The following is a 23456-nucleotide window of genomic DNA, read 5'->3' as shown; positions in this document are numbered from 1 at the left end:
CTTGTCTCTGCAAGTAAAGCGTTCTAATGTGGGCAGGGCTTTGCCCGTGCAGCAAAGAGAAAATTGGACAGATTTGTTTTTTTAATGTTTTTAAAGTCCAGAGTAGGCTTAAATTATAATATTTGTAAAAATAAAAAGATGCCAAAACCTTGGACAAGATTTCGGTTGTTAATTCTATTCTGTTGCATCCATGTCCTTTAAGGATTTTATATAATTTATTATACAAGTAATAATTTGGTGTTGACCAAGAGTAAGATTTATATAAATGCCGTTTATCATTTTGGTTTGCATTTTCAAGATACAAAAGGTTTTACATAATTGGTTTCGGCTACTGTGTGTTTAATTTCCAGAACAAACTCTTCCTCTTTGAAGAGGAATATCCCACTCTAAGCACTAAAACTCTGAAGCCCGAATGAAATGTTGGGGTTTTTTCGTCTCTTCTAGGTCTGACAGCTACGAAGAACTTTCTCCTTCAATATGGACATTTTTTAAAAGAGCTTGACCTTTCTGTTTTAACCACACTCTGGAATGAGAAGTATGGTAGCAAATTTGACTATGTGACTAGTTCTGAAGAAAAAGAAATTCATGATTATTTCTTAAAACCACCCCTTGAGAAAACCCGTTGTTTTATATGGCTGTTAGAAGACAACAGAGAAAATTATCCATTTCTTCATCAAGCTTTAGATGAATTCTTTAATAAAATGGGTAAGTATACAAAGGTCATAATTCTTACAAGCATTGTATTTTGGCTGTTTTTACACCACATTTGATGGGCTCTGTAAAAGGCCGAAACCTCAGCAGACTACTAACCGCCTCATTATATGGGATCTTCTGTTTTCAGTGCTTAAAAGGCAATCTGGCCATAAAAGGCAAGCCAGCCTTTTTTAGGTTACATTCCACTGTTTTGTTTCATGTGCTACAACCAGCGCGTAAGTTTACCTTTATACATCCATGTTGTCCAGCCAAAATAAGTATGTATCTTTCAGTGTAAGTATTAAGATTCTGCAGCTACAGTCTTTGAGAGGCTTTGGTGGTATTTGATAAAGGATTATAGTAATTATTACTATAATTTCATAGCTCACAATTATGAGTTAGATAAAATATTACTATTTCTGTTTATGGATGTTACTTTGTTTTCCTTTCAATAGATGACCCTACCATTATATTAAAGAAGCAGGGAAATGAAAATATATCGGTAAGTGAACTTAATGGGTATTTGGTATAAGCACAAAAACAAGTATGAGTGTGGTGTTTTAAATATGTCCAAACATTGAGACGTGCATCTCTTGCTTTATTTTACATCATCATCCTTCAGACCTGATTAGAAGTTTACTCTCTTGTTTTAAATTCTCTGCACCCACCCCCCCTCCTTTCTTAAAGCATTTGAAGACTTCGTACTATTTTTCCTAAACTTCTGTCGGTAAAATGCTTTGGATAGAGAAAAAAAGGCAAATAAGGTCATAGGAATAGCATTTACATATTACTTGATAACAGCACTTTGCTGTTAACTTCAAAAAAAGTCCCTCTAAAAGTATCATTTGGGAGCTAAAAAAAAAAAAAAAGAGCCTGACCTATAAACAGAGAGACTCTTACTACCTGCCATATCTGCATATTTACCCTAACAACTGAACTTGAAGCGTGATTCTTTCTTGAGCGTGCTTAACTTGAATCTGCATAATTTTGGACACTAATTATCCTGTATATTTTTACAGTCCAAAGCAACAAATAGGAAGGTAGTGTCACCCAGCTTTACCCTCTGATGCCATTAAATTGTAAGGCTAGGAATTTGACATTTGTTCTGCTAATAAGCAAAGTAAATTTGAAGTGAGTTAGACATGTTTTGCATTTGTTCATTGCAATTTATAGATGCTTTTCAGATTCAACCCATAAGTCTTGAACTGTACATCATTCTGAATCACTTTTTGATTAACATCTTAATGAAAATCCATTCTAATTGGCAGAAGTATATTATATATTTTAGTCAATTATGTGTTTGAGGCACTCTCATGATTCTAGCCTGCAGATGACTTTATCTGTACAAAACCAAGATTTACTTTTGCTACAGAATAAATCTTTAGAGTTAATTGACTAATATACATCTTAACAAGATGTGAAATCCTTTGTTTTTTCATTTCATGAATTGAAAATCCAAGAATGAAGTGAAAGCCATTACAATCAAACTACTTCTATTTCAGCGTTACTTAAATCCTAAAATACAGTGTTAGTAATTTACTGTTAGTAGAGTTTTGTTAATCTATAATCACAGTCCTATTAAAAAGTGAAGATGCACTTTAGTTCCTTCATTATGCGTATCTTAGAAAATTGAAGTGACCAGAACATTGGCCAGACGAAACTGTTGTGTGGGATGTTGCAGCTGCTTAAATATGCAATTTCAGCTATAAGTAGTGAGTAAGCATCTGAGGTACTAAAATGATAGAATATTTTGTTTTTAAAAATAAATGTTCTATGTGTTTAGAGAGGAAAATTATGAAAAGTAACAAAACGGATAAAGTCTTGCAAAGCCCCATTTCTTTTTGTGTTTTCCAGCTGAGGATGGAGTGGAGAGGGGGAAGATTGCACGCTTAACCTTGTAGATCTTGCTGGTCAAACCAGAATGAGAATTTTAATATGAAACTTCATAAAATTTGCATACTGTTTTGGAAATGCATCATAATTTTATTTTAATGAAAAAAGCAGTGACTTTATTTTTTTCTATTTCAGACTAATGGTATCAAAGTTAAAAACAAAAACAAGAAGAAGAACTCAAAAGACTTGAGGGTGAGTAACTTTTGAGCTGCTTGCTACAAATAAGTTTTTTAGAAGTGCTGGCATTCACATGTATAGAGGCTATTTTCCTAAATATCTTCTGGGGATTCATTCTTGAAGTAGTTTTTCCTGAAGTAAAACAATGCTGTTAAGACTCAATACAGATTTGTTTTGCTAAAATATGAATTTGTCATTATAAAATATATTTCTAAACTTGAAAAAAAGTTATTTATTAATAACTTTGTCTCTGGCTGGTTACCAATATGTTCAGTCCATCCAGTCTCTTCATTCTGAATGCGTGTTTTGATCTTAGTTTCCCATATGGGAGTTAATACCGTACACTGACTTCACTACGTAATTGATACTCTATGCTCTATTTTCTTTTGCACTGACAAATAGCACATTTGGAAAAGGACACTCTACCAGTCATTTTGAGAAAGAAAAATGAAATAGATCTGAAATTGTCTTTAACTGTCTTTTCTGATAATTTTTATGGGCATACCAGTGACTGAAGCTGCAGGTGTTCCATTTATTGCTCAGAAAAATCTTATTAGTTGTTCAGGTTTTTTTAATAGATTTTGCTAGGAATAGTATCCTATCTGAACCTTATACTGTCTTTTGTCCTGCTTTTCTAGGATTCTGCTTTATTGAAAGCTTCAGATACAGTTTTCTTTGTTTCCTCCATTCCCATTCTTGAATTTTACTAGAAATTCAAGAGTAAACTTAAGATTTTTCCTATTCTCATCAGACAGGTTTTCCTTTTTCTGACTTGGATGCATTTATACAAGTCTGTATATTTCTAGAGTTATTACATAATAAGAAGTAAAAGACAACTAAAACATTTGTAATGGTGAACATAGAATAACAGGTGTGATATTAAAACCGTATGTAACTAGGGATAACTCAGACTTACTTGTATTAAAATTATTAAAGCTTGAAGGCTCTCAAATGAAAGAAAGAGATTCCTAGAAAGTAAGTGGAAAGAAGTTGTACAAAAGTTTTAACAAAGTTAAGCTGTAGAGTTGTGTTTTTTTTTTTAACCCAAACTCAGTGAAAAATCAGGCATATCTAAGCTTTTGATAAAACTGGTAAAAAAAGACAGTGGTTGGGCTGAATATTCCAATTTCTTTTTCCAAAATAAGTTCTGAAGAATTAATGGTTTTAAGTTAAGAACTTTCACGAGAAGACATAGTACTGATAATTGTACTTAAGTTTTGCAGTACATAGTGTGGTACCTGAACATGATAAAGTTACAGACCAAGATTCAGTGTAAATAAGTTACTCATAGTCTTTACAGTGGATCATTTTGCATATACTTTTGTGAGATAAAAAAATAATAATCTGTTTTTAATTAGTCTATTTTAGTATTATCCAGTGGAGTTAGTACAGCACCACGTATTTTAGTATTATCCAGTGGAGTTAGTACGGCACCACGAGAAGAAGATAAGACATCTATAGAAGAAAATACTTTGTAAGTGCCATCATGCGTCTTTGCTTTCACTGGCCAGACTCCAAAGTGCATATGGAAGAAGACAGAGTCTTAGAAACACCAAGTCTAAGTGTTAACATCTAAGTGTTTTTGATATGAGCTTGTGTAGAGCTATTACTTCTCTGCTTCCAGGACAGGTGTAATGGGTATTAGAATTTTAAAGATCTTAACAATGTAGGAATTAATCAAATGGTTGCCAGGCTGCAGCCCAATGCATCTTCTAGGACAAAAGCTATTAATTCAAGATCTTACTGGCTTCACGTACCATTTTAATGTAGCAAGAAATTAGTTGATAGATTTGTACATACTCTGTCAGCCATAACTGAACTTTGCCATCCACGCCATATCAAGCAGGTTGTGATGTTGAATTGAGATAATCGGTAGTGCATTGCTTAAAATTTTTGTCATAATTGGGAGTCAAACTCATATTCTGAGCCTGGTTTTGCTCTTGCTTATAGATGTGAAATCTGCTAGACAAAAGCTGGGCCTTATTGTTATTAGCTAGTGTCAGGTCTGTTAATAAGTTTAACAGTTAAGTATTTTGGGGATAGTGTTTATTCTGCTTGTTAGAAAAAGGTTTGCTATTGGGGTATATTGTTAGCACTATGTAGTTACCATACAGTATACTGTTTTCAGTATATGTGAGAATACAATTATTTTCAGAGACAAGAATCATTTTTCATATGCACTATTTCTTTCTTCTCTCTCTCTCTTTTTTTTAATGGTACAGAGATTTTACAAATTCTGATGAACCATTTGTAATCCCAGAATATCTTCAGCAGCAATTAGAGGAATTTGAAGCTCTCCGTGACATTTCAAATAGTAACAGTTATCAAATATTTTTGGATAATAACCCAGCTCAAACCTGTGAGAGCTTATATGAGTATGTATACATTTCTGTGCTTAGTAGCTTAAAGGGTTTAATATTCATAATTCTTACAACGTATTGTATTAAGTCCAGAACTTTGAGTCATGGTGGTCTGCTATATGTAGGTATGTAATGCTTTGAAATATTTGAATATTTTTAGTAAGTTGTGGATAAGGAAGAGTATTACAGAAGACTTTTATGCTTAGCTAGAACACCATCTTAAAAAGGGTTGTTCTTCAGTAGTTCTAATGTTATTTGCTTTTAAGTATTAGTGTGAAAACATAATGTGAAATGCGATTTTAGAATTACATGGAAAAACTTTGATTAATAATAGCAACTTCTTTTTTTAAAGATATTTCTCTCAAATCTTGGAACAATACGGCCCTGTGGAAATTAATAATAAAGTACTAGTTGGGGAATTCTATGAAAATTTCCCTGAAGAAGCTCGAAAGATTGTAGAAGATGAAGGTGGTCTGAAATCTTTTCTTCTGAAATCCCGTAATTTCAGTATGGTGGATAATCTTATTGGCTTAAGAAAGCATGCAGTTCTTATTAAGGAAAATACAAACCAAAACGGGACTGGAGATAACGAAGAAGAAAACGGTATAGTCCGTGATGTGCAAGAAGATTCGCCTTATAACAAGCTACAGTTAAATCCAGCTGCTAAGGAATTCAAACCGCTGTCTTATCCTAAGCAACCCCATATATCAACCTGTACTGACTCAACAGTAGCAAGTTATGAGACTCCACAATATTTGCCCTGGTCTTTTCCTACTTCATGTAAAGCGATGCATTCTTTGCATAGTCAGAATACTGATACCATAGAAAATGAGCTGTCGTTTTCAGATATTTTCCTCAAGTGCTTTGATTCTAAAAATCCCCGTATATTTTTGCCTCAAACTTCCTGGGGTTATCGATACGAAAGAATATTGCCAGTGCCTTCTCAAATGCATCTCATGTCAAATGTTGCTGAGCAACCCAGTTATATTTATGCTGATCGTGTAGCTCATCAGGATAACGATGAATCAGCAATTTCAGACAGAAAATGTATCTCCAGCAGTTTTATACCAACTGAAATACAAACATATGAAGACCCTTACTGCCAATGGGAGAACTTGGATAACACATTTTATGAAGACAATTTTGCTGTTACAAATAGTACAAATGAAGCTGAATGTGGTATACAGGTTATTAAGACAGAAGAAGAAAGCAGAGTTATTCCTCTAATGAAAAACAATCCTCATACAAAGATGATAGCAGTTCAGGTAAGAAATTAAAGTGGAACAATTATTTGAGAGCTTTTAAGTGATAAATGCCAGCGTTGAGAACTGGAAAGTGCAACTCCATTTTGAATTAATTCCTTATGACTTCTCAAAGGGTCAAATGTTGCATAGAGTTTCAGGAGCAGGTATTCAAATAATACTTCCAGCCACCCAAATGTAAGGATCTTAAAAGTAATATTTATCATTCTCTAGGACTTATCTCCCATAAAAAGGCAGTGAGTTGGAAGATACCAAGGTGTTTATCAGACTGAAAATGTCCTTAGAATGTGCTGTTTAAGTTGCCAACACTTACTACAACTGCTCTTGGTTTTCATTTGTAATTCTTTAAAGCAATGGTCACTGAATTTTGTTCTGCCTGAAATTTTGACAGGATCAAAAGAGGGAACGGGTGCATGTCATTTAAAAATTTGCTTCAGAGGTTAAGGAAAGTCTTTCTGTGTCATTATTTTTCTTCTTCTAATTATTTCAGTGATTTGTTTTAACTTTCACAATATTTGAGGATTTTCATAGTTTGTACATTCTAACAATTGCTGGCTGATGCTTCCCTTGTGGTCTTACACTGGCAGCCAGGCTGTAGGGTGAGTTCAGAGGCAAACTCTCTCACATTTCCTTTTGGAAAGTGGAGAGACACCACTTCTGGACCGAGCCTCACCTGTGTACTGGGCATAACGTGCATGATATGGAATAGACTCTTGGCCAATTTGAGTCTCAATCCTAAACCTAAGGTTGAATCCTAAGCCAGTAACTGGGGCTGTGCTCCCTCACAGCTTCTCCTGCACTTGCAGATGCTGGCACTGCAGAGAAGCTGAAAAGTCCTTGACTGTCCTGGCAGCAACTATAAATATGACTATGTTATCAGCCTTCTTCTCAGCACAAATCCAAAACACAGCCTCACACTGGCTACTATGAAGAAAGTTAACTCTGTCCCAGCTGAAACCAGGACAGAGGAATAGCTGTTTATACCTGTAAGATAAATACTCTTTTTTTTTATTATTTCCTTCTAAATTAGGAAAATATTCATGTTTTTTTCAAACTTGTTTTGTGTACAAAACTTTTCTTCAGTCTTTCCTGAGCAGTTGCTGACAGTTAGTTTCCTATTGGTCTTGGTGGATGAATTTTGTCCCTTAGCTGACTGGGCTTTTAAAATGGGATTTCTGTTTGGTTCTTGAACACATGCAACAAAGAGATAACAGAAGAGGCAACAGTTTTCAATTTCGTGAATTCTGGTTAGAGATCAAAAGATCACTAAGCAACAGATACGTTTGTGTTGCAAAAGTGTGGTAGTGCAAGGCATTTAACATTGTCTGACTATGATTTTTAATAACTTGCCGGAACAGCCACATCATAAACTGAATCTTTAATATGTTGCATGATTAGATTTTTAAACTTGAGTTCTTTCAATAAATCCTCGGTGGGTGGTATTAGAGGAAAAGAAGCAGGGACTCTGAAGGTGGTTGAGTCTAGGCACTTCTCAGTAGAGGACTTGTGTAGTAGATCTTGAGTTTAGGAGCAGCCACAAAACAGCTCCTCAGTGAGCTGTCAGACACTGGTTTTGCAAGTCTTTTCAGACATTTAGAGCAGAGCACAGCTATGCTTAAAGACTCAAAGCACAGTTCTCAGTGGAAGTACTTCATGATCAATTAAACTAGTGAAAGATCATGAGAAAAAAAGTGCTTTCATTATAGATTGAAGTCAGTTTCAGAAACACTTGAATAATTTCTTCTTGTGTTGTAGATAGACCTACTTCATAATGTAGTTGAATTTGTAAAATTGTAGGTTAGGTACAAAAGCTCCAAAACAGAGCTAACGTACTAGTTGCATGTACAAACTGAAAAGCTTTTTAGTTAACTAATGATTCTATGTATTCTAGGTAAATCATGAAGTAGCTGATGGAGAAACTAATACCTTGCCTTTTCATCCATTTGAAATGCAACAAGTAAGTTACCTGCATATTTATCTTTCTCATGAAGCAGGTTAAAGGAATGCCCAAAAATTTGGTAGTGAAAAGATAAAGGTTCTCTGAAAATTACATGTTTTAACAGATTTGTTTTGTTTCGTTTCGTTTTGTTTGGTGGTGTGTCTGTGGTTTGTGGTTTGGTTTGGGTTTTATGGGGGGTTCTCCTCCCCCCCTTTCATGTTGAGCTGTATTCTATGATGTTGTTCTTGGAAACTTCACATAGGCCCACAGCAAAGAGTCTTTGGAGTTTTGTTTTGTAGCTATTCAGATGTTGGTGTATGTTTTATGGAAATTTAGTGTTTCCTCTCCAAAAATCTTGAGGTTTGATTTTAAATACTCCATTTGGGCATAGAGACAGCCCAGACTGAGGTTAATGGTAGTCTTAGGTCTGTACCAGGAGATAAAAGTGAGAAAATGTGTCCATCAAACTCGTCACATTCCTTTCATGGGCAGAGATGGATGCTCATTTCCTGATCGGGATTGAAACTGTTACACAACTTTCTATTAAAACACCTGCCCCACACACCCAACCAACAAATAAACAACAACAACAAAAAACCCAACCCAACCACACTCAGGATTTTGAATCTTGACTGACAGCAGACTGTTCCTTTTAGATGTCATGAATGTCTGCTGCCCTGTTGTAACAGATACTAGATTGTTTTTAATAACATTTATTTTCAGGGAGATATTCTGCGTATGGAAAAAGAGCATCAAGTGTTAAAAGAACAACTTAAAGAAGCACAGGAGAAATATGAACAATTACAAAGCCGAAGCTCAGAGGAAATCAGTGCTTTAAAAGTGGTCCTAAAAAAAAGTGTTGAAGAGACTGAGGTAATGTTTTTATCCATGCAGTGGTGGGACAAACTGCAGAGGCTCACAAGATTAGTTGTAATTGCTCAACAGTATTTTTGAAACTTGAGTGGTAGTCTTCATTGCTGTGAACTGTAACTCATGAAACCTCACAATCTTTTTGTGTCATCTTGCTTCAAACACACTTAAACACAGAGGATATTGGTTGCCTTCATCTAGTGGATGGGTGTTTTGTTTCACCCAGGAACAAAGAAGTGCTATACTACTGACTCTCTCCTTCTTGACTTGTTGGGTTTGCTAGCAGGCTTTGTTTTCTTGAAGATGTCTGGGAGCAAGAGAAGTAGTCCCCAGAAAACGCTATCAGCCTTCTATCACTTTGACTTGATTAATTTTGTAGTTAAAGCTCTAGATGCTGCAGGCTACCCATTTGTCTACACGAGAAGGATTTTTTACATTTAAAAAAAAATAATTCAGGTAGGATGAAAGCCATCTCTCCCCATGCCCTCTCTTTAATCTTTAGTAAGATAGGGCCTGTCATTCAATCTAAGTTAATTTTTTTTTTCTCCTTTCAATGGTGTGTTGGAGTAAACTCATGTGCTGCAGCTTAGGAGCTCCTGAATTCTAACTTTACCATTGGCTGCGAGTGGCCTGGCAAACATTAATATGAGGGATGATGGAGTCTTACATCTGTTTTTCTGTGAGCTCAAAAAGTTTTGAGCTGAAAGCATGGCTGTATGCAGGGTGGATGAACTGTCCATGGGCATATTAGGCACTTTGTTAAAAATATTTTTTTATATTTCCCAATGATGCATTGATGCTTCTTCATCTTTTTTTAAGCAGTTATGGCAGCCACAAGATTCACATCTGTCTTGTTCTGTTAAGAATTGTAACTTCCCAGTTGTTAGTACTGATACAACAGTATTTGTACTGATTTTGAGCTGGATTTTGAGTTGGATTTCAATGTGTATTTGTACATGACACTGTGGAACTGGGTGTTGTCTTTTAGCTTACTGTGAAACAGGGTTGCAAGTATTCTGAAACCAGCCATGTAAATGAGGTGTGCACTTGCTGTGGTTTAGCCCCAGCCAGCCATAAGCCCTGCACAGCACTTGCTCGCTCCCCTGGAGAGAATTGGAAGAGTAAAAGTGAGAAAACTCATGGGCTGACATAAAGACAGTTTAATAGGTAAAGCGAAAGCCGCGCACAGCAGCAAAGCAAAACAAGGAATTCATTCCCTAGTTCCCATGGGCAGACAGGTAGGTGGTGTTCAGCCATCTCTGGGAAAGCAGAGCTCCATCACGCGTAACAGTTACTTGGGAAGACAAACGCCATCACTTTGAACGTACCCCCCTTTCTTCTTCTTCCCCCAGCTTTATATGCTGAGCATGATGTCATATGGTATGGACTATCCCTTTGGCCAGTTTGGGTCAGCTGTCCTGGCTGTGCTCCCTCCCAGCTTCTTGTAGAGAAGAAGCTGGGAGTGCAGGGGCAGGTATGAGAAGCTGAAAAAGTCCTTGGCGTAATGTGAGCATTGCTTGGCAACAACTAAACGATCAGTGTGTTATCAGAATTGTTCTCAGTGCAAATCCAAAAACATAGCCTTGTACTAGCTACTCTGAAGAAAATTAACTGTCTCCCAGCCAAAACCAGCACAGCAGATCATTGCAGGAAGGTATTTACAAGTATGTTGCCCATGCTAAACACCTGAACTAACAGTAAATTAATAGTAAAACTCTGTTACTGTAATTTTCACTGGCTTAGCTTTTGATCATAAATGTCAGCAATCTGCTCTAACCTGCATTTGGATAAAATAATATTTTCAGAAGTAATGTTTCCTTATTTTCTGCTTTTAGGTATCAAAGAATGAACTGGACTGGCTTCATCAAGACTTAGAAATAAAAGTGAAAAAATGGCAACAGGAGAAAAAAGAAAATCAAGAGAACATAAAAGCACTAAAGAACACAGCTAAAAAGCATACAGATACCAATGATAGGTACTATATTCAGATTTACATTACTTTTCTTTTGCTTTTTTCTTTTTTTTTTTTTAAAGCAAGAGTAAGTACAGTTATTTCTGATAAACTGTGGTAAGTTTCAGTATCTTATTGATTCCAAGAGGCATGCAGAGTGAAACGCAGACTTGTTGCCCTGATTATGTCATTCTGAAATTAGTTAAATACAATTCTTGGATTAGAGCTGCTGTTAACAGGATCTACATGAAATGCTATTTAACCTACTTGACAAATACTACTCCTTCACTATTTCAGATCTTCCCATGTCTTTCAGAATCCTTTAGATCTTTACTGCTTTTTCACTTTTCTCCTTTGTGACTTACCATTGCTTTCCTCAGCGTGCTCCTCTGCTACATTATGATTAGCTTTAAATTTTCATTTCCATTTTCATTCTTTCTTCTTCTATTGTACAATCAACACAACCAAACTCTGGTCTGCATCTGTTTTTCTTACACACTTTTTATCTGTTCTGCCACAGAGTCTCTGAAAGGGTAATCCAATGATGCATGTTTCTTTTCTAGTCCTGTCACTCATTTCTCAGATTCGGGTAAAACTGCAAAAACCACATAACTGCATGTATCTCTTGTGTGGGGTTTTTTTACCCATCCTTAACCCTGAAACAGAAGTCTGCAGGGCTTTCTGTGGAAAGTAAATCAATAATATCAATGTATGAATCCAATCATGACCCTGTGTGCAGCAAATCCAGCTGTTCCCCTGGCAATGAGCCCTCCTGGCTATGGTGGAGCAAGAGTCAACTTCAATCAATTTCTACCATAGTCAACAGGCATCCACAAAATTGCGTCACTGATGTACTGAAAAATAAATCCTGTGTCATTTGGTGAAGTATTATCAGTAGCTTTTCCTGAAACATTCTAAACACTTTAGAAATCTTTAAGTGACCTAGTCACTGGCTGTGTCACCAGCCAGATGTTTTATCACAGTAATAGGCTGAAATATGTACGTGTGCTTTCATATTTTGATTTTTTTGCAACTTACAGATAAACATTTAAAATAGCTTCTAGATGTATCTGATAAATAGCTGATGAAAGTGACTTAGTAATTTTTCTAATCAGATCCTGTATTTTTAATGTTCTCTCTCAGTAGAAGACTTCTGTCCTTGAAAGCTTTAGTCTGAGTAGTTTGGGCCAAATCTCTCTTGAAAAATCATTGGCCTACTTTTATATTCGTTTACTGCTTAATTAGGAATACATTTAAATGCACTTACAGTATTAAACAGCATATAAAACATACAGATTTTCACTGCTGCATAATCGTCACTATGGTTACAGAGGAACGTGTCATGTAGTTGCTTGTGAAAATTTTTTAGACCAAGCTTAATAATTGTTTTCTTACTCTAGGTATTTAAAGACCATTGATGAGAAAGAAAAGCAGTATAATGTATATTTAAATACATACATTGAGAGCAGGTAAAACTTGCGTCTTTCAGCAATATTTACATTTTTCTACTAACTTCCTGTTATTGGACTTGGCTGCTTCACTCTGGGTGAAGGCTTAGAAAAAATAAGCACTTTAACCTATATCTATTATTCTCAGTTAGTTTAATTTTATGTATTGGAGGTAAATATTTTATTTTAGATATTTAGAATAATAAAAGTCCGAATTTTCAAAATACTCTCATACATTTCCCTCAATTATATGACAGTGTGTTCTAGAACACGCGTTAGAAGTTGGGTGTGGTGCAGATGTACTGAACTGTTGTATGTAGCTTTGGATCTTCACACACTTGTAGTCCTAAATGTATATAAGGCTACTTAAACATTTTCTAAAACTTACTCATTGCACATAGTATAAAGTCAAGGTTTCATTTATACATACATTCTTTAGATATGTGATCAGGCTCAGAACAGTAATACTTGCATGACAGCAGTAGTCAAGCTTCTGTAAGCTTTTTAGGTTGTATAGTGAAATGTGGTTGAGAAATCACAAGGTCATGTCTGCGGAGCCAGCAGTGTGGCTACATGAGCATGATACTATAGTATACATACTATGTATACTATAGTGTGTATATATATGTATACATGCTCTAGTGGTTGTCAACCCTGCCCACAGCAGGGGGGTTGAAACTAGATGATCATTAAGGTCCTTTTCAACCCAGGCCATTCTATGATTCTATACCTGGAGGCACAAGCTGTACAATGTAAATGCAGATGTGTGGTTCCAAAGAAGGGAGAAGTAATAGCTGTAGAAAACTTACAAAATGCAATACAGTTCAAATACTAATATGCTGTAAATGTTGCTCAAATATCTACCTTATTTTTATTCCACAGTAATAAACTTGCTAATGAGAAAGTAAAGTTGGAAGAGCTTATAAAAAAGAGTCAAGATGACTACCAAGAGTGTGTGAAAAGAGCAGTTAAAGCAGAGGTACAAACAAAAAAAATCTTAAAACACTTTTACTAGAGCTTGGATCATTTTTGCTGATAGGTTGGGAAGCTAACTGGTGAAGTCTTATCTAACAATGTACTTATTTAAATAGTGTCTAAAACTTTCCATAAGCAGATATCAAAAGTGTTAATCAAATACGGGCAAGTGCTGTTCCTGATGTCCTACAAAATGTTGCAGATCATCAAGGCACATAATTATTATTGACCAGGATTAAAAGTGCATAGAATTTGGGGCATATAGTATTGCCCCAAACAAAATTCAACTAGTAATTCTGTTTCATACTTATCCTTGTTATGAAGAGATTTCATTAGTAAGAATAACTATAGGGAGATAAAAAATTTCTTCTTAAAAGTAAATCATGGTTAGGGAATATATAGCTACTTCTTGATGAGGTAGAATCAGAATGCAACAACTAACTTGTGTGTTTCCCTGAAAGGAGGCGAGTCCTGATAAATACCAAGATTTTTTTCTAAAACAGTGTTTTTTATACTGGAAGTGCTTTGAATATCCATGAACAATTCTCCCTTCTTTAGAAGGGCTTGAAGGCCATCTTGAAGGCTGCAGGAGGATTTTATAGAAGGGTTAGTTTGTTGATCCATATCTTCAGCCGTGCAGTATTTAAAAAGCTGCCTTAATCACTTAAAGTAAGTGTGTGAGTGTGGAACATCTGTGGAAGCTTTCTACTGTCAGTTGAAGTGAAGATAGCCTTTTTATCCTCCTGAAGGTCGGCCAGGGCTGTTAATTCCACTTGAAGTTCCTCACCGTACTTACTATGTGTGTGTGTGTGTGTGTGTGTGTGTTGTATCATGAAACTATTGTTGCAGATTTTGTTAAAATCTGTTTTGAAGTTTTATTCCTTGTGCTACAGCACTGCTTTTACTGCACTTTTTTTTCACACAGTTATGTTTTGTTACAGGTATTAGTACTTAAAAACTGGAAGGAAACTGAAGTATGCAAGCTAAATGGCATAGCTGCCAATGCAGAAGCAAATCTCAATATGTTGAAGTTGTGGAGCAGGTATGAAGAGTTTACACCAGAAATTTCAGTACTACTAGTTGCTAAATGCAAGTAACTACTGAATGTTTAATCACAATCATTTAACTAGACAAGTCAGTTTTGCTCCCAAAAGGATGCTAGCCTGAAAGGTGCATAGAAACATAATAGTTAAATGCAGCTTTCCTGAAGCTGGATTTTTTCTTAAATTGCCAAGATGTGTGATACTTAAGCAGGAGCAAGCTTCTTGTCATATTCTTTCTTAGACAGATCAGGCTACTGGGAACATTCCAGTTATTCCTGCACAGTATCACTGAGAAAGGCCTACAATATAAATAGAAAAGAGTGCAAACAAAATCGCTGGGTGTGCAATAACATTGTTTTCTCCTTACAAAGAACTAATTTAGCCCTTGGTGTTACCTTTTTAAAAAGTTATGCTATGTTCCCTTTCCCGGTCTTTATATTGCTGCAAAATACTAATTGACATTTGAGGAGTCCACTTATAAGATGGGTGGGATAGGATTAAAGTACCAGTAATATAACTGATTTTAACTTAAAACTGCTTAAAGTCTTTCACTGTGATTTAGTTGGTAGGGGCAGGAACTGTTGTACTAAAACCATTGGTCTTAAACAAAAGTAATGGGAATGTTGAAGTTTAACTGAAAATCTTGAATACTTCAGCAGCTCAGCTTCAGCGGCACCTAAATTGAAGTCACAGATTGATTCTTGGCAAATATTTATTTCAAATATAAAGAAACAACTGGAAAAAGTAGAGGTAAGGCATAATTTCTCTTAACAAGCTTTAAGTTGAACTTTGAAAATCAAACTAGAATAAATACCTTAAATAATTTTGCATTCCTTTTTTTTAAAACACCAGTAGCTTGTCCTGCAAATACTGAACTCCATTTTTTGTTGTTGTTGACAAAAGACAGATACAGTTTTAAGTCCAGATTATTTAAGTATAGTTGAGTTTTATATCGAATATCTTCAGTTTTATAAAGGCAAAAATCTCTCCTTTATACACTTACTTCAAATTTGGATCCCACATTAATGAGTCTAGTCTCTTGGTTCTTTTGTATTTTTTGAACTTTAGAAATCCTTGCAACTTCTTTAAAAGCAATAGAAGACTCGAAAAATGAAGATGTAAAATGTCTAAGCTGAGTTTTAAGAACTAGAAAGGGTTTACAAAACCCTTTCAAGCATCAATGCAAGTATTTAAATACATAAATAAATTTATGTTACTGTAGCAAATGGCAGCCTTACATCTCCATTTGAAAGGCCTGGTATCTTCGGTGTTTTGCAAAAAAGTAGTTGTGTTAATGCCATTTCAAATAAAGACCGAACTTTAGTTAATGATGATGTGGAGGATAACTTGTTTGCCTTCTGCAGGCTGAGTATGAAGAGAAAATTCAGATGGTGAAAAATGGTGAACAGAACTGCCTCACTAAAATGGAAACTGTGGAGCTTCCTTCTCCTCCCAGTGTCTTAGTACGTATCTTACATTTGATAACAGTTTGTTAAGACATTCTTTAAGTTTGCATTGGCATGGCTATCCGTTACAGGATGTGTACATGAAGAACTTAAGTATGTAGCCTTGAATACAAAGTAACCTGGCTCTCCATATGTCCAGGTAATGTTCAAAAGGAAAAGGTGACTGAAGATTAGTCTGATGAAGTCCAGTGAGCAGCACATTCTCAAGTCCTTTGAGAGGCTTAAGCTGTTTAACTTTAAAATGCTTCATGTTCTGTCTGAACTGGGACTAATATTTTTGCATTTCATGACTTTCCTGTAGCACCAAAATCCATAGGGACAAGGCCCCATTACATCAACATGTGTAACTGATTACGAATACCAAAATCAACTTCCAGTCCTATCTGTTATGAACTAGATGGAGTATAGCCATTTATGGAAATGCATCTGTAATGACTACATACCAGATAAATACTCTTTCATGGGCCAACAGTACCACAAATGCTTTGCTCAAATCACATCAGTTACTTCCAAACCCTGCGATTGTTTCTGGTGCAAGGACAAAGTCCCTATGAGTCAACGGTCCTTGAATTGTTCATCAGCAGGGTGGTGGGGAGACACATGACAGTGATCAAATACATCCAAGGTAGCTGCAGCAGCGGTGCAAACAACCTACATGCTGCCATTCACTGACAGGGAAATTGAAACCAGGGCACAGAGCTGATGCCCAGCAGTAAAAACAAATAGGATTCAGGAACCACTGGATCCGGAACAGTTTGGACTAAGGAAAAAAGGGTCCAGTCATCTCCCAAAATAGCAGAGATTATTGACTCAGTAAAATGCATTCATAGTGCACGCACAGATGACATTCCTGAATTCATTGAAGATGCCACACAATTTTTCATGTCTGTTCTCTGCAGAAAGTCATGGCTTTTCTTTTGTTTGTTTTTGGGATAATGTACATTCAAGGCCCTGTTCTAATACTGTATATTTATGAGTGTTGCTTCAGGTTTTCTGGACTTACAAAAGTAATAGTTACACTTATGCTCTCCTGCACTTCTTTTCTTCCCCATTCTTTTCTAGGTATCTCCTTTCTACTTATTGGCACAGAACTCCTAAGAATATGTAGATAAGTTGGTTACCATCCTTAGGGTACCATCAGTTTACAAGTTTGGAAAGAGAGACTTTTGAGCCTTTTGTTCAGCATTTGGTCTATTTTTACTGCAGTGGTACAGGAGTAACCATTTAGAAGAGAGATCTGTAAATCTTTCAGCTTTCAGAGGAATTTAATAGGCAAATACTGAGTCTAAATGAAGACGACTTGATGAAAAACCCTTTTTCTCCCTGCTTAATTAATTTCATTGATTAATTAAATACCTTTACAGAGAAGGTAAAATATAACTTCAAAAAGATGTTATAACTAAAGAACAAGAACCAGCAGGTTTGACTATGAAGAAATGTAGAATTCTAGTTTTGTGTGTTAGAAAGCAACCTTCCTAGAGCAGTCAAGTTCTGAAACAAATAGCAGTCATGGGGTCAAACAACTAAACTTACTTTAAGGAGTTCTTTCCATTTATGGAAGAGAGTTGTTAGTGCAAAAAGAAGTCTCCCTGGATCATGTCAATTCCAAGTTTTTCAAGATGATGACTATAGCTGACATGTGTTTCTATTTAAAAAAAACAATTACACTGGATTATATATAGAGTATATTATCTGTTAAAAGCAGTGAATTTTGTCTTTTCAAATTGATGGCACTTATTTAAAGCAATTCTGTTTCTACCACCAACTGCAAGCTATGTTTCTGTACAGCTTAGTGCTGTCCTACAGCTATGCATTCCTCAGCAAAGCAAGAATAAGCTAAAGGAACAGTTTGTTATGTGCTGTTCTACTCGATGCTGTTTCAAACAGGTTGTCTATATGTAGTACCTACTAAAGAGCACCCTTGTGCAATATTTTTACCTATGCAAAGCAAATTGACATAAATTGAGAAGATCTCCCAGTTCCTTAGCATGAGCAAATGTGTCATAGTTCCGGCTGCAAATGCTTGAGAGTTCTGCTCAATTTTAATCCCTGTGAAATCTGTTTATTTCCTAGGCAGAACAAGGCAGACCTCCAGTCAGTGATCCAGCTGTTGGCATGGATTCCTCTGCATCTGCACATCCTAATTTACTTTCTGCATTTTCAAGTTCTGAAGATCCAGGTCCAACACGTGCTTCATTTAATACACAAGCCGGAGTTAAGCCAGCATATGCGAATCCTAAGGCTTGTTCTGCAAGTGGTGGATTGGTGAAAATGCACTCCAAACCTCTGGAAGGATCATATTCTGATAAAGTTTCAGCAACTTGTCCATCAGGGGTTTCTGGAAGTAATACTCAGAATGTCCAGCCAAACCAGAACCACCAAGATGACTCAACTATACCACTGAGGCCTTCCAGACTTCCAAGCAACAAAATGCTTCCAAAAGCACTTGAAAATATTATTGTGCGTCTACAGAGTATATTCCCAAACTATAGCAGGTATGGTTTTTAATGTGTGCAGTATTAGGTTGGGTAACAGAAGGTCTGAAACATAGTGATAAAAGTACAAAAAATAATTGATTTCTTAGTAGATAGCTTCTGTTTCATGAGAACAGTAACGTTAGTTGTTAACGCTCCCTTCTTTCCCATTCAGTGAGACATTCATTAAGGGAACAGACCTACGGTGTTGACTTATATGTTTTGGGCTTTTTTCCAGTTAGAACCACCAGCAAATACAAGTATTATTCTTATCATTTTATTGTTTGGTGTTTTTTTTCTTTTACTGTTAAGGTAGCTAGATCCTGGTTTATTCAGAGGTATTGGAAGCAGGTACTTGGCATGGTTCATTTGAGAAGTTATCTTTTAAAGGCTGTCAGTCAAACGTGGAAGCTACAGTGTACCCTAATGCTGCTAACAGCCATAGTATTGCCAGTCAGTAATTACGTCTTTTTTTTTTGTCTCTTCAGTTCCGACTTTACTAGTTTCATAAAAGATGTACAAAGAAGAAATGGGAATACGTTATCAGGTTTGAGCTTGGATGAGATTCTAAGCAGAGTGACAGAACTCATTCTGGACCAGCAAAATAAGGTACTGTGGTGTATGTGGTTGCTGCCGTTTCTACTGTGCATCTCTGACAGAGGAAACAGCACAGTCCAGAAGAGAATGCAAACTTTCCTTTGCTGTCGAGCTCTGAAATACAAACTTATTCAAAATTCTTTCCACATACCTGTGTAGGCACCAGATTCAACAGGGAGACCTGTGAAGTCAGTGTCTTCTGCTTCACCAGCACAGACTGGAACTCGGAGTCGGGAATTACCTGCAGCAGAAAATGTGCCCAGCCCAGCCAAGGGAAGACCTGTGCTTAAAAATGCTTCGAGTAAAAATCCATCTCAGCCAAATCTCCAGCCCTGGGGAAATGTTGGAGCAACACCCAAATCTAAATGGAAAAAACTAGATGATACAGTAAGTTCTCCACTGTTTCAATGAGAACGTGAAGCTGCCATATACTTCTTATAAGACATGAAATAATCAAAGTATTGCTGGAAAAATAATTGACTTGTTGATTTTGTGTACAAAAGCTTAAATATAACTGGTTAAAATTAGTAACATTATTAACTTGCTGGCATTTGCTGATTAATTGTTGCTAGTTTTCAAATAACTTAATATTTTATGTACAGGTCTCCAGTGATGATCCTTGCACAATATGTCATGATGAGCTAAGCAGAGACTTGTGTGAACTAGAATGTGGGCATCATTTTCACAGAGAAGTAAGGATTTTGTTCTTAGTGCTTAGAAGCAAATGTTTATGAACTCTGTTCAGTTACACTGTTGTTCCACTTTCTAAAAGTAACCCTCCTCCCCCTTTACCCTTCAGTGCTTAAAGAACAGTGCACAACTTTTACATACTTTGTACACCAAGACTTGCTGTATATATGGTCTTAGCGTGTCAGTAGGTTTCCAGTTGTAGATTTGTAACTAAAATGATAATTCACTATAAACCCTGCATCTGCCACCTGATAGCAGTTGCATGTAAACATCGTGTAGTAGGAAAGTCAGAATTATGTTAGAATAACTTGATACTTCTGCCTGTGACCTCTTCCCTGTACCTTATTTGTTTACTGCTGATTTGTTAGTGCAGAATTGGTGCAAATGTAAACTGATCAGCACAGTGTTAGAACTGGAGAACAGTTTTCTAACTGCAAATTTTAGTAACATAGAACATGTTGGAAAATTGTGTATTAGTAACAATTATTAACGTACTTGAGCTGAATTCTTTTTACCAGAGTTTGTGTCCTCAACATCACCTTCTTCTTCTTGCAGTGCATTAGAACATGGCTTAAGCAACATTCAAGTACCTGCCCTATCTGCCGCGTTCATGCTCTCTTACCTGAAGACTTCCCTGAGCTTCCTGCACGGAACAGATATGCCTAAACCTTGTTTTATTTGAACGTGTTATAAAGTGGCTGCAGAATAACCACTGTGATAAGGAACAGAAACATGATGCCTAGAAAGAGACAGAACCCTGGTTTTATTGAAAATGGTGGTAGAACTCAGACTAATTAATTATGTAACACTTAGCATTAAGCCGTAAGATGCTGGTACTGCCACAGCACCTGCAGAATCATGTCAGCTTACTCCAGGGTCGAGCACTCTTCCTGATTGCTGCCTAAATGTGTGATGCCCATGTAGTTAAGAGGCCGGCAGCACACAAAACTGGTAGGGGTTTTGGGGTAAGAGGGATTTAATCTGCTCTATCTACTTTTCTGAAATGATGGTGCATAATTCCTGTGAAGATGGTGGTTTTCTTCAGAGCTTACACCACACTGAAAATAAATTCTAATATCAAACGAGTAGGTGACTTGAATGACAGACTAGCAGAATTTGGAACAGCCAAAACATTACCTTCCTCTGGCATAAACAATTACAATGTAACTGCAGGATTCAAATCAGGCTTCAGTGATCATTATGAATGCAGGTCATATAATTGCAGCTCCTTTCTCTGCATAAATCCATAGCTAATAATTAAAATCATTTAAATTATGACTTTTAGTAATATTTTGAAGCAAGAATTTTTAAGTATTCATGTGATTCTTTCTGTTTATGTAGTATTGAGTTGGAACACTATGGCTTAATTCTTTAATCTCAAAATATGGTTTGAACTTCCTTTGTCGCTGAAGAGCTGATTTGTTTAAATCAGAATTACAGGATTTTTATTTTTGACAAAGCAACACTCCATCTGTATTCTGCACATCATCAACAGTGTGAGGTACAGAATACAAACAGCTGAAAGAAAGGGTATCCTACTGCTTTAAAAGGCTGTGCTTGTTGGAGTACCTTCGTTGCTGTAAAATTTGTCTCAGACAAAAGACCAGGACAAGACAGCGTACAGTTCAACCACTGAAAATAGCATGACTGCAGTTTAGATACAAGCAGTATTAAATTGATTATATGAGATTATTGATTATATGAGATGAAGTTAGCTAATTCTAGGGATCATTTGTTCCCCCATGTATGTATCCTCCAGATTAAGTTTTAAACTGTTCTGTGATAAATCATTATATTGATTGGCACTTGGATCAAAAATAAAATTACTGCTGCAGCTGATATGGGTTTTTTGTGTAATATTTTTGCTAAGTCTGAGTTTTGGGTGAGTAATCCACTCTATACTAGAGAGCTAAGGCACCTGATGCCTGAAGGATTAGGTACGGTGCTGTTTAGCATTACAGGGCTTGCATCCTTTTCAGCTTCCATTATTTTCTAGGGGGGAGGGAGGGGGGATACATATCTATCATCATCTCAGCTATTCACAAAAGCAGCCTAGGACACTTTTTGAGGAGAGGTATCCTTGACCTGCTAAGCAGTGGCAAAGCAGTCCCACACGTGCCACATTTGACAGGGTTCTCCAAATAGAACCTAAAGTGCCTTGAGGTAATAAGGGCACACTGGCTGTGGAAGTGGTGCACGGTTTTAGCATTGAACTGGTCTTTACATATACTTGCTTGCTATCAACCAATCTGATTTTTGCTATACCTACACCACACACAAGACCCCAAGTGCCTAAATTTGGAGGCTGGTTGTTGATCCATGTTCCTCTTCTCTTCCCTGACTCCCATAAGCTGCAAGGATTATGGTGACTTCCAGAGGTAGTAGATTCACATCTCTGAAAAGGGAGCCTTAGAGCAGACAGCTCCCCAGACCACGACCGCACAGGGCCGGGGGAGCGGAGCAGCTGATCTCTCCTGGCTGCTGGGGCCCGGGCCCGAGGAACGCCAGATCCCGTTTGAAGGTGGGAGGCGATGGCGGTTCTGGGAACGGCAGGTGGCGCTCTTGAAACATGGGATAGGGGAGAGAGCAGCTTCTGTTTTCCAAAGATTTCCTGATCTGAGGGAAGTGTTACGTTCTAGTCAATGGCTTTTTCTTCCCCCCCACAAGACTGTTGTAAGACATTGAAAGAAGAAGCTCAGATGTTTATTCCTAAAATACAGAGGATACAGAACCAGGGCCTAACCTAGAATTGTATTTTCCTGCTTGGCAATGCTAGTGGATAAAGCTAAAGGAAGTTACTTTTTGGCAGTTTTCTTAATTTTGGCTTTTCAGGTTGTCATCTTTATACTTATACTTTATAGATGTAGCCTGCCTCCATCCCACATAGTAATTCACTATTAGAATGAAACATCAAAATCTAGAACCCATTTGTGTTAGTAAAGTTATTTCTTGCTGAAATAGTTTTCCTATATCGTTCCCTTAAGATGTATAGTTACAAACATGGTAATGTATTACCTTAACTTATTCCTTTCCTGGCATTTACATGTATACTTTAAATTGAACAAGTGACAATATTAACCCACCTGATTAAAAAGAGTGACTGGCTGGTCTCCCTTGGAATGGTTATTCATATAATGACAAGTCACATCCTGAAGGCACAAGGTGCCACAGCATGAAGTTTTTAATGCAGTTCTCTACCATCCATATAGGTTGGTTTGCAACAACTCAGCGGTGCTATTTGTCACATGATAGCCTTTTCTTTTTCATGACAAAACTGAGCTGTAGAAGTTTCACAAAAGGATGATGATATAATGCAAAAAATAAGTATATTCTCGAGCTAAAAAAAAATTTGAGCTTCTTCAGTGTTTTTTTACACAAATATCAAAGATAAAGTAAGGACGTCATTGTTTCTCTAAACCCAGGGAAAAAGCACATGCAAAACAACATCTTCAGTTCTAAGCATTCCTCCATTACAGACTTGTATTCCCCATTTGGCCAAAAAACAGTTGGTGTTACTTCACATCACCTATTTGGCATTCATCTTACAATAGTCATCACACAACACCTTCTTGCATTGTTGTAGCACCATTTATTAGACCTTCAAAGACACTATTCAGT

General features: G+C 36.6%; 1 protein-coding gene across 1 annotated transcript in view; it reads left to right on the top strand.

Annotated features, from left to right (window-relative positions):
* Positions 1 to 20504, top strand: part of TTC3 (tetratricopeptide repeat domain 3) — a 65363-nt gene extending 44859 nt beyond the window's left edge. Inside the window, exons 27-46 of the mRNA XM_010083669.1 lie at positions 445 to 705; positions 1149 to 1195; positions 2722 to 2778; positions 4122 to 4161; positions 4204 to 4237; positions 4986 to 5138; positions 5476 to 6388; positions 8277 to 8342; positions 9048 to 9197; positions 11030 to 11169; positions 12546 to 12614; positions 13476 to 13572; positions 14510 to 14610; positions 15268 to 15361; positions 15976 to 16074; positions 18151 to 18572; positions 19040 to 19160; positions 19308 to 19535; positions 19751 to 19840; positions 20394 to 20504. Coding sequence (XP_010081971.1) covers positions 445 to 705; positions 1149 to 1195; positions 2722 to 2778; positions 4122 to 4161; positions 4204 to 4237; positions 4986 to 5138; positions 5476 to 6388; positions 8277 to 8342; positions 9048 to 9197; positions 11030 to 11169; positions 12546 to 12614; positions 13476 to 13572; positions 14510 to 14610; positions 15268 to 15361; positions 15976 to 16074; positions 18151 to 18572; positions 19040 to 19160; positions 19308 to 19535; positions 19751 to 19840; positions 20394 to 20504 — 3293 coding nt within the window. The remainder of the gene's footprint in view (positions 1 to 444; positions 706 to 1148; positions 1196 to 2721; positions 2779 to 4121; positions 4162 to 4203; positions 4238 to 4985; positions 5139 to 5475; positions 6389 to 8276; positions 8343 to 9047; positions 9198 to 11029; positions 11170 to 12545; positions 12615 to 13475; positions 13573 to 14509; positions 14611 to 15267; positions 15362 to 15975; positions 16075 to 18150; positions 18573 to 19039; positions 19161 to 19307; positions 19536 to 19750; positions 19841 to 20393) is intronic.
* The last annotated feature ends 2952 nt before the right edge of the window (positions 20505 to 23456 follow it).

Source organism: Pterocles gutturalis, unplaced genomic scaffold, assembly GCF_000699245.1.
Source record: "Pterocles gutturalis isolate BGI_N339 unplaced genomic scaffold, ASM69924v1 scaffold3120, whole genome shotgun sequence".
Classification (NCBI taxonomy): domain Eukaryota; kingdom Metazoa; phylum Chordata; class Aves; order Pterocliformes; family Pteroclidae; genus Pterocles; species Pterocles gutturalis.
This window is presented reverse-complemented; position numbering and strand designations above follow the sequence as displayed.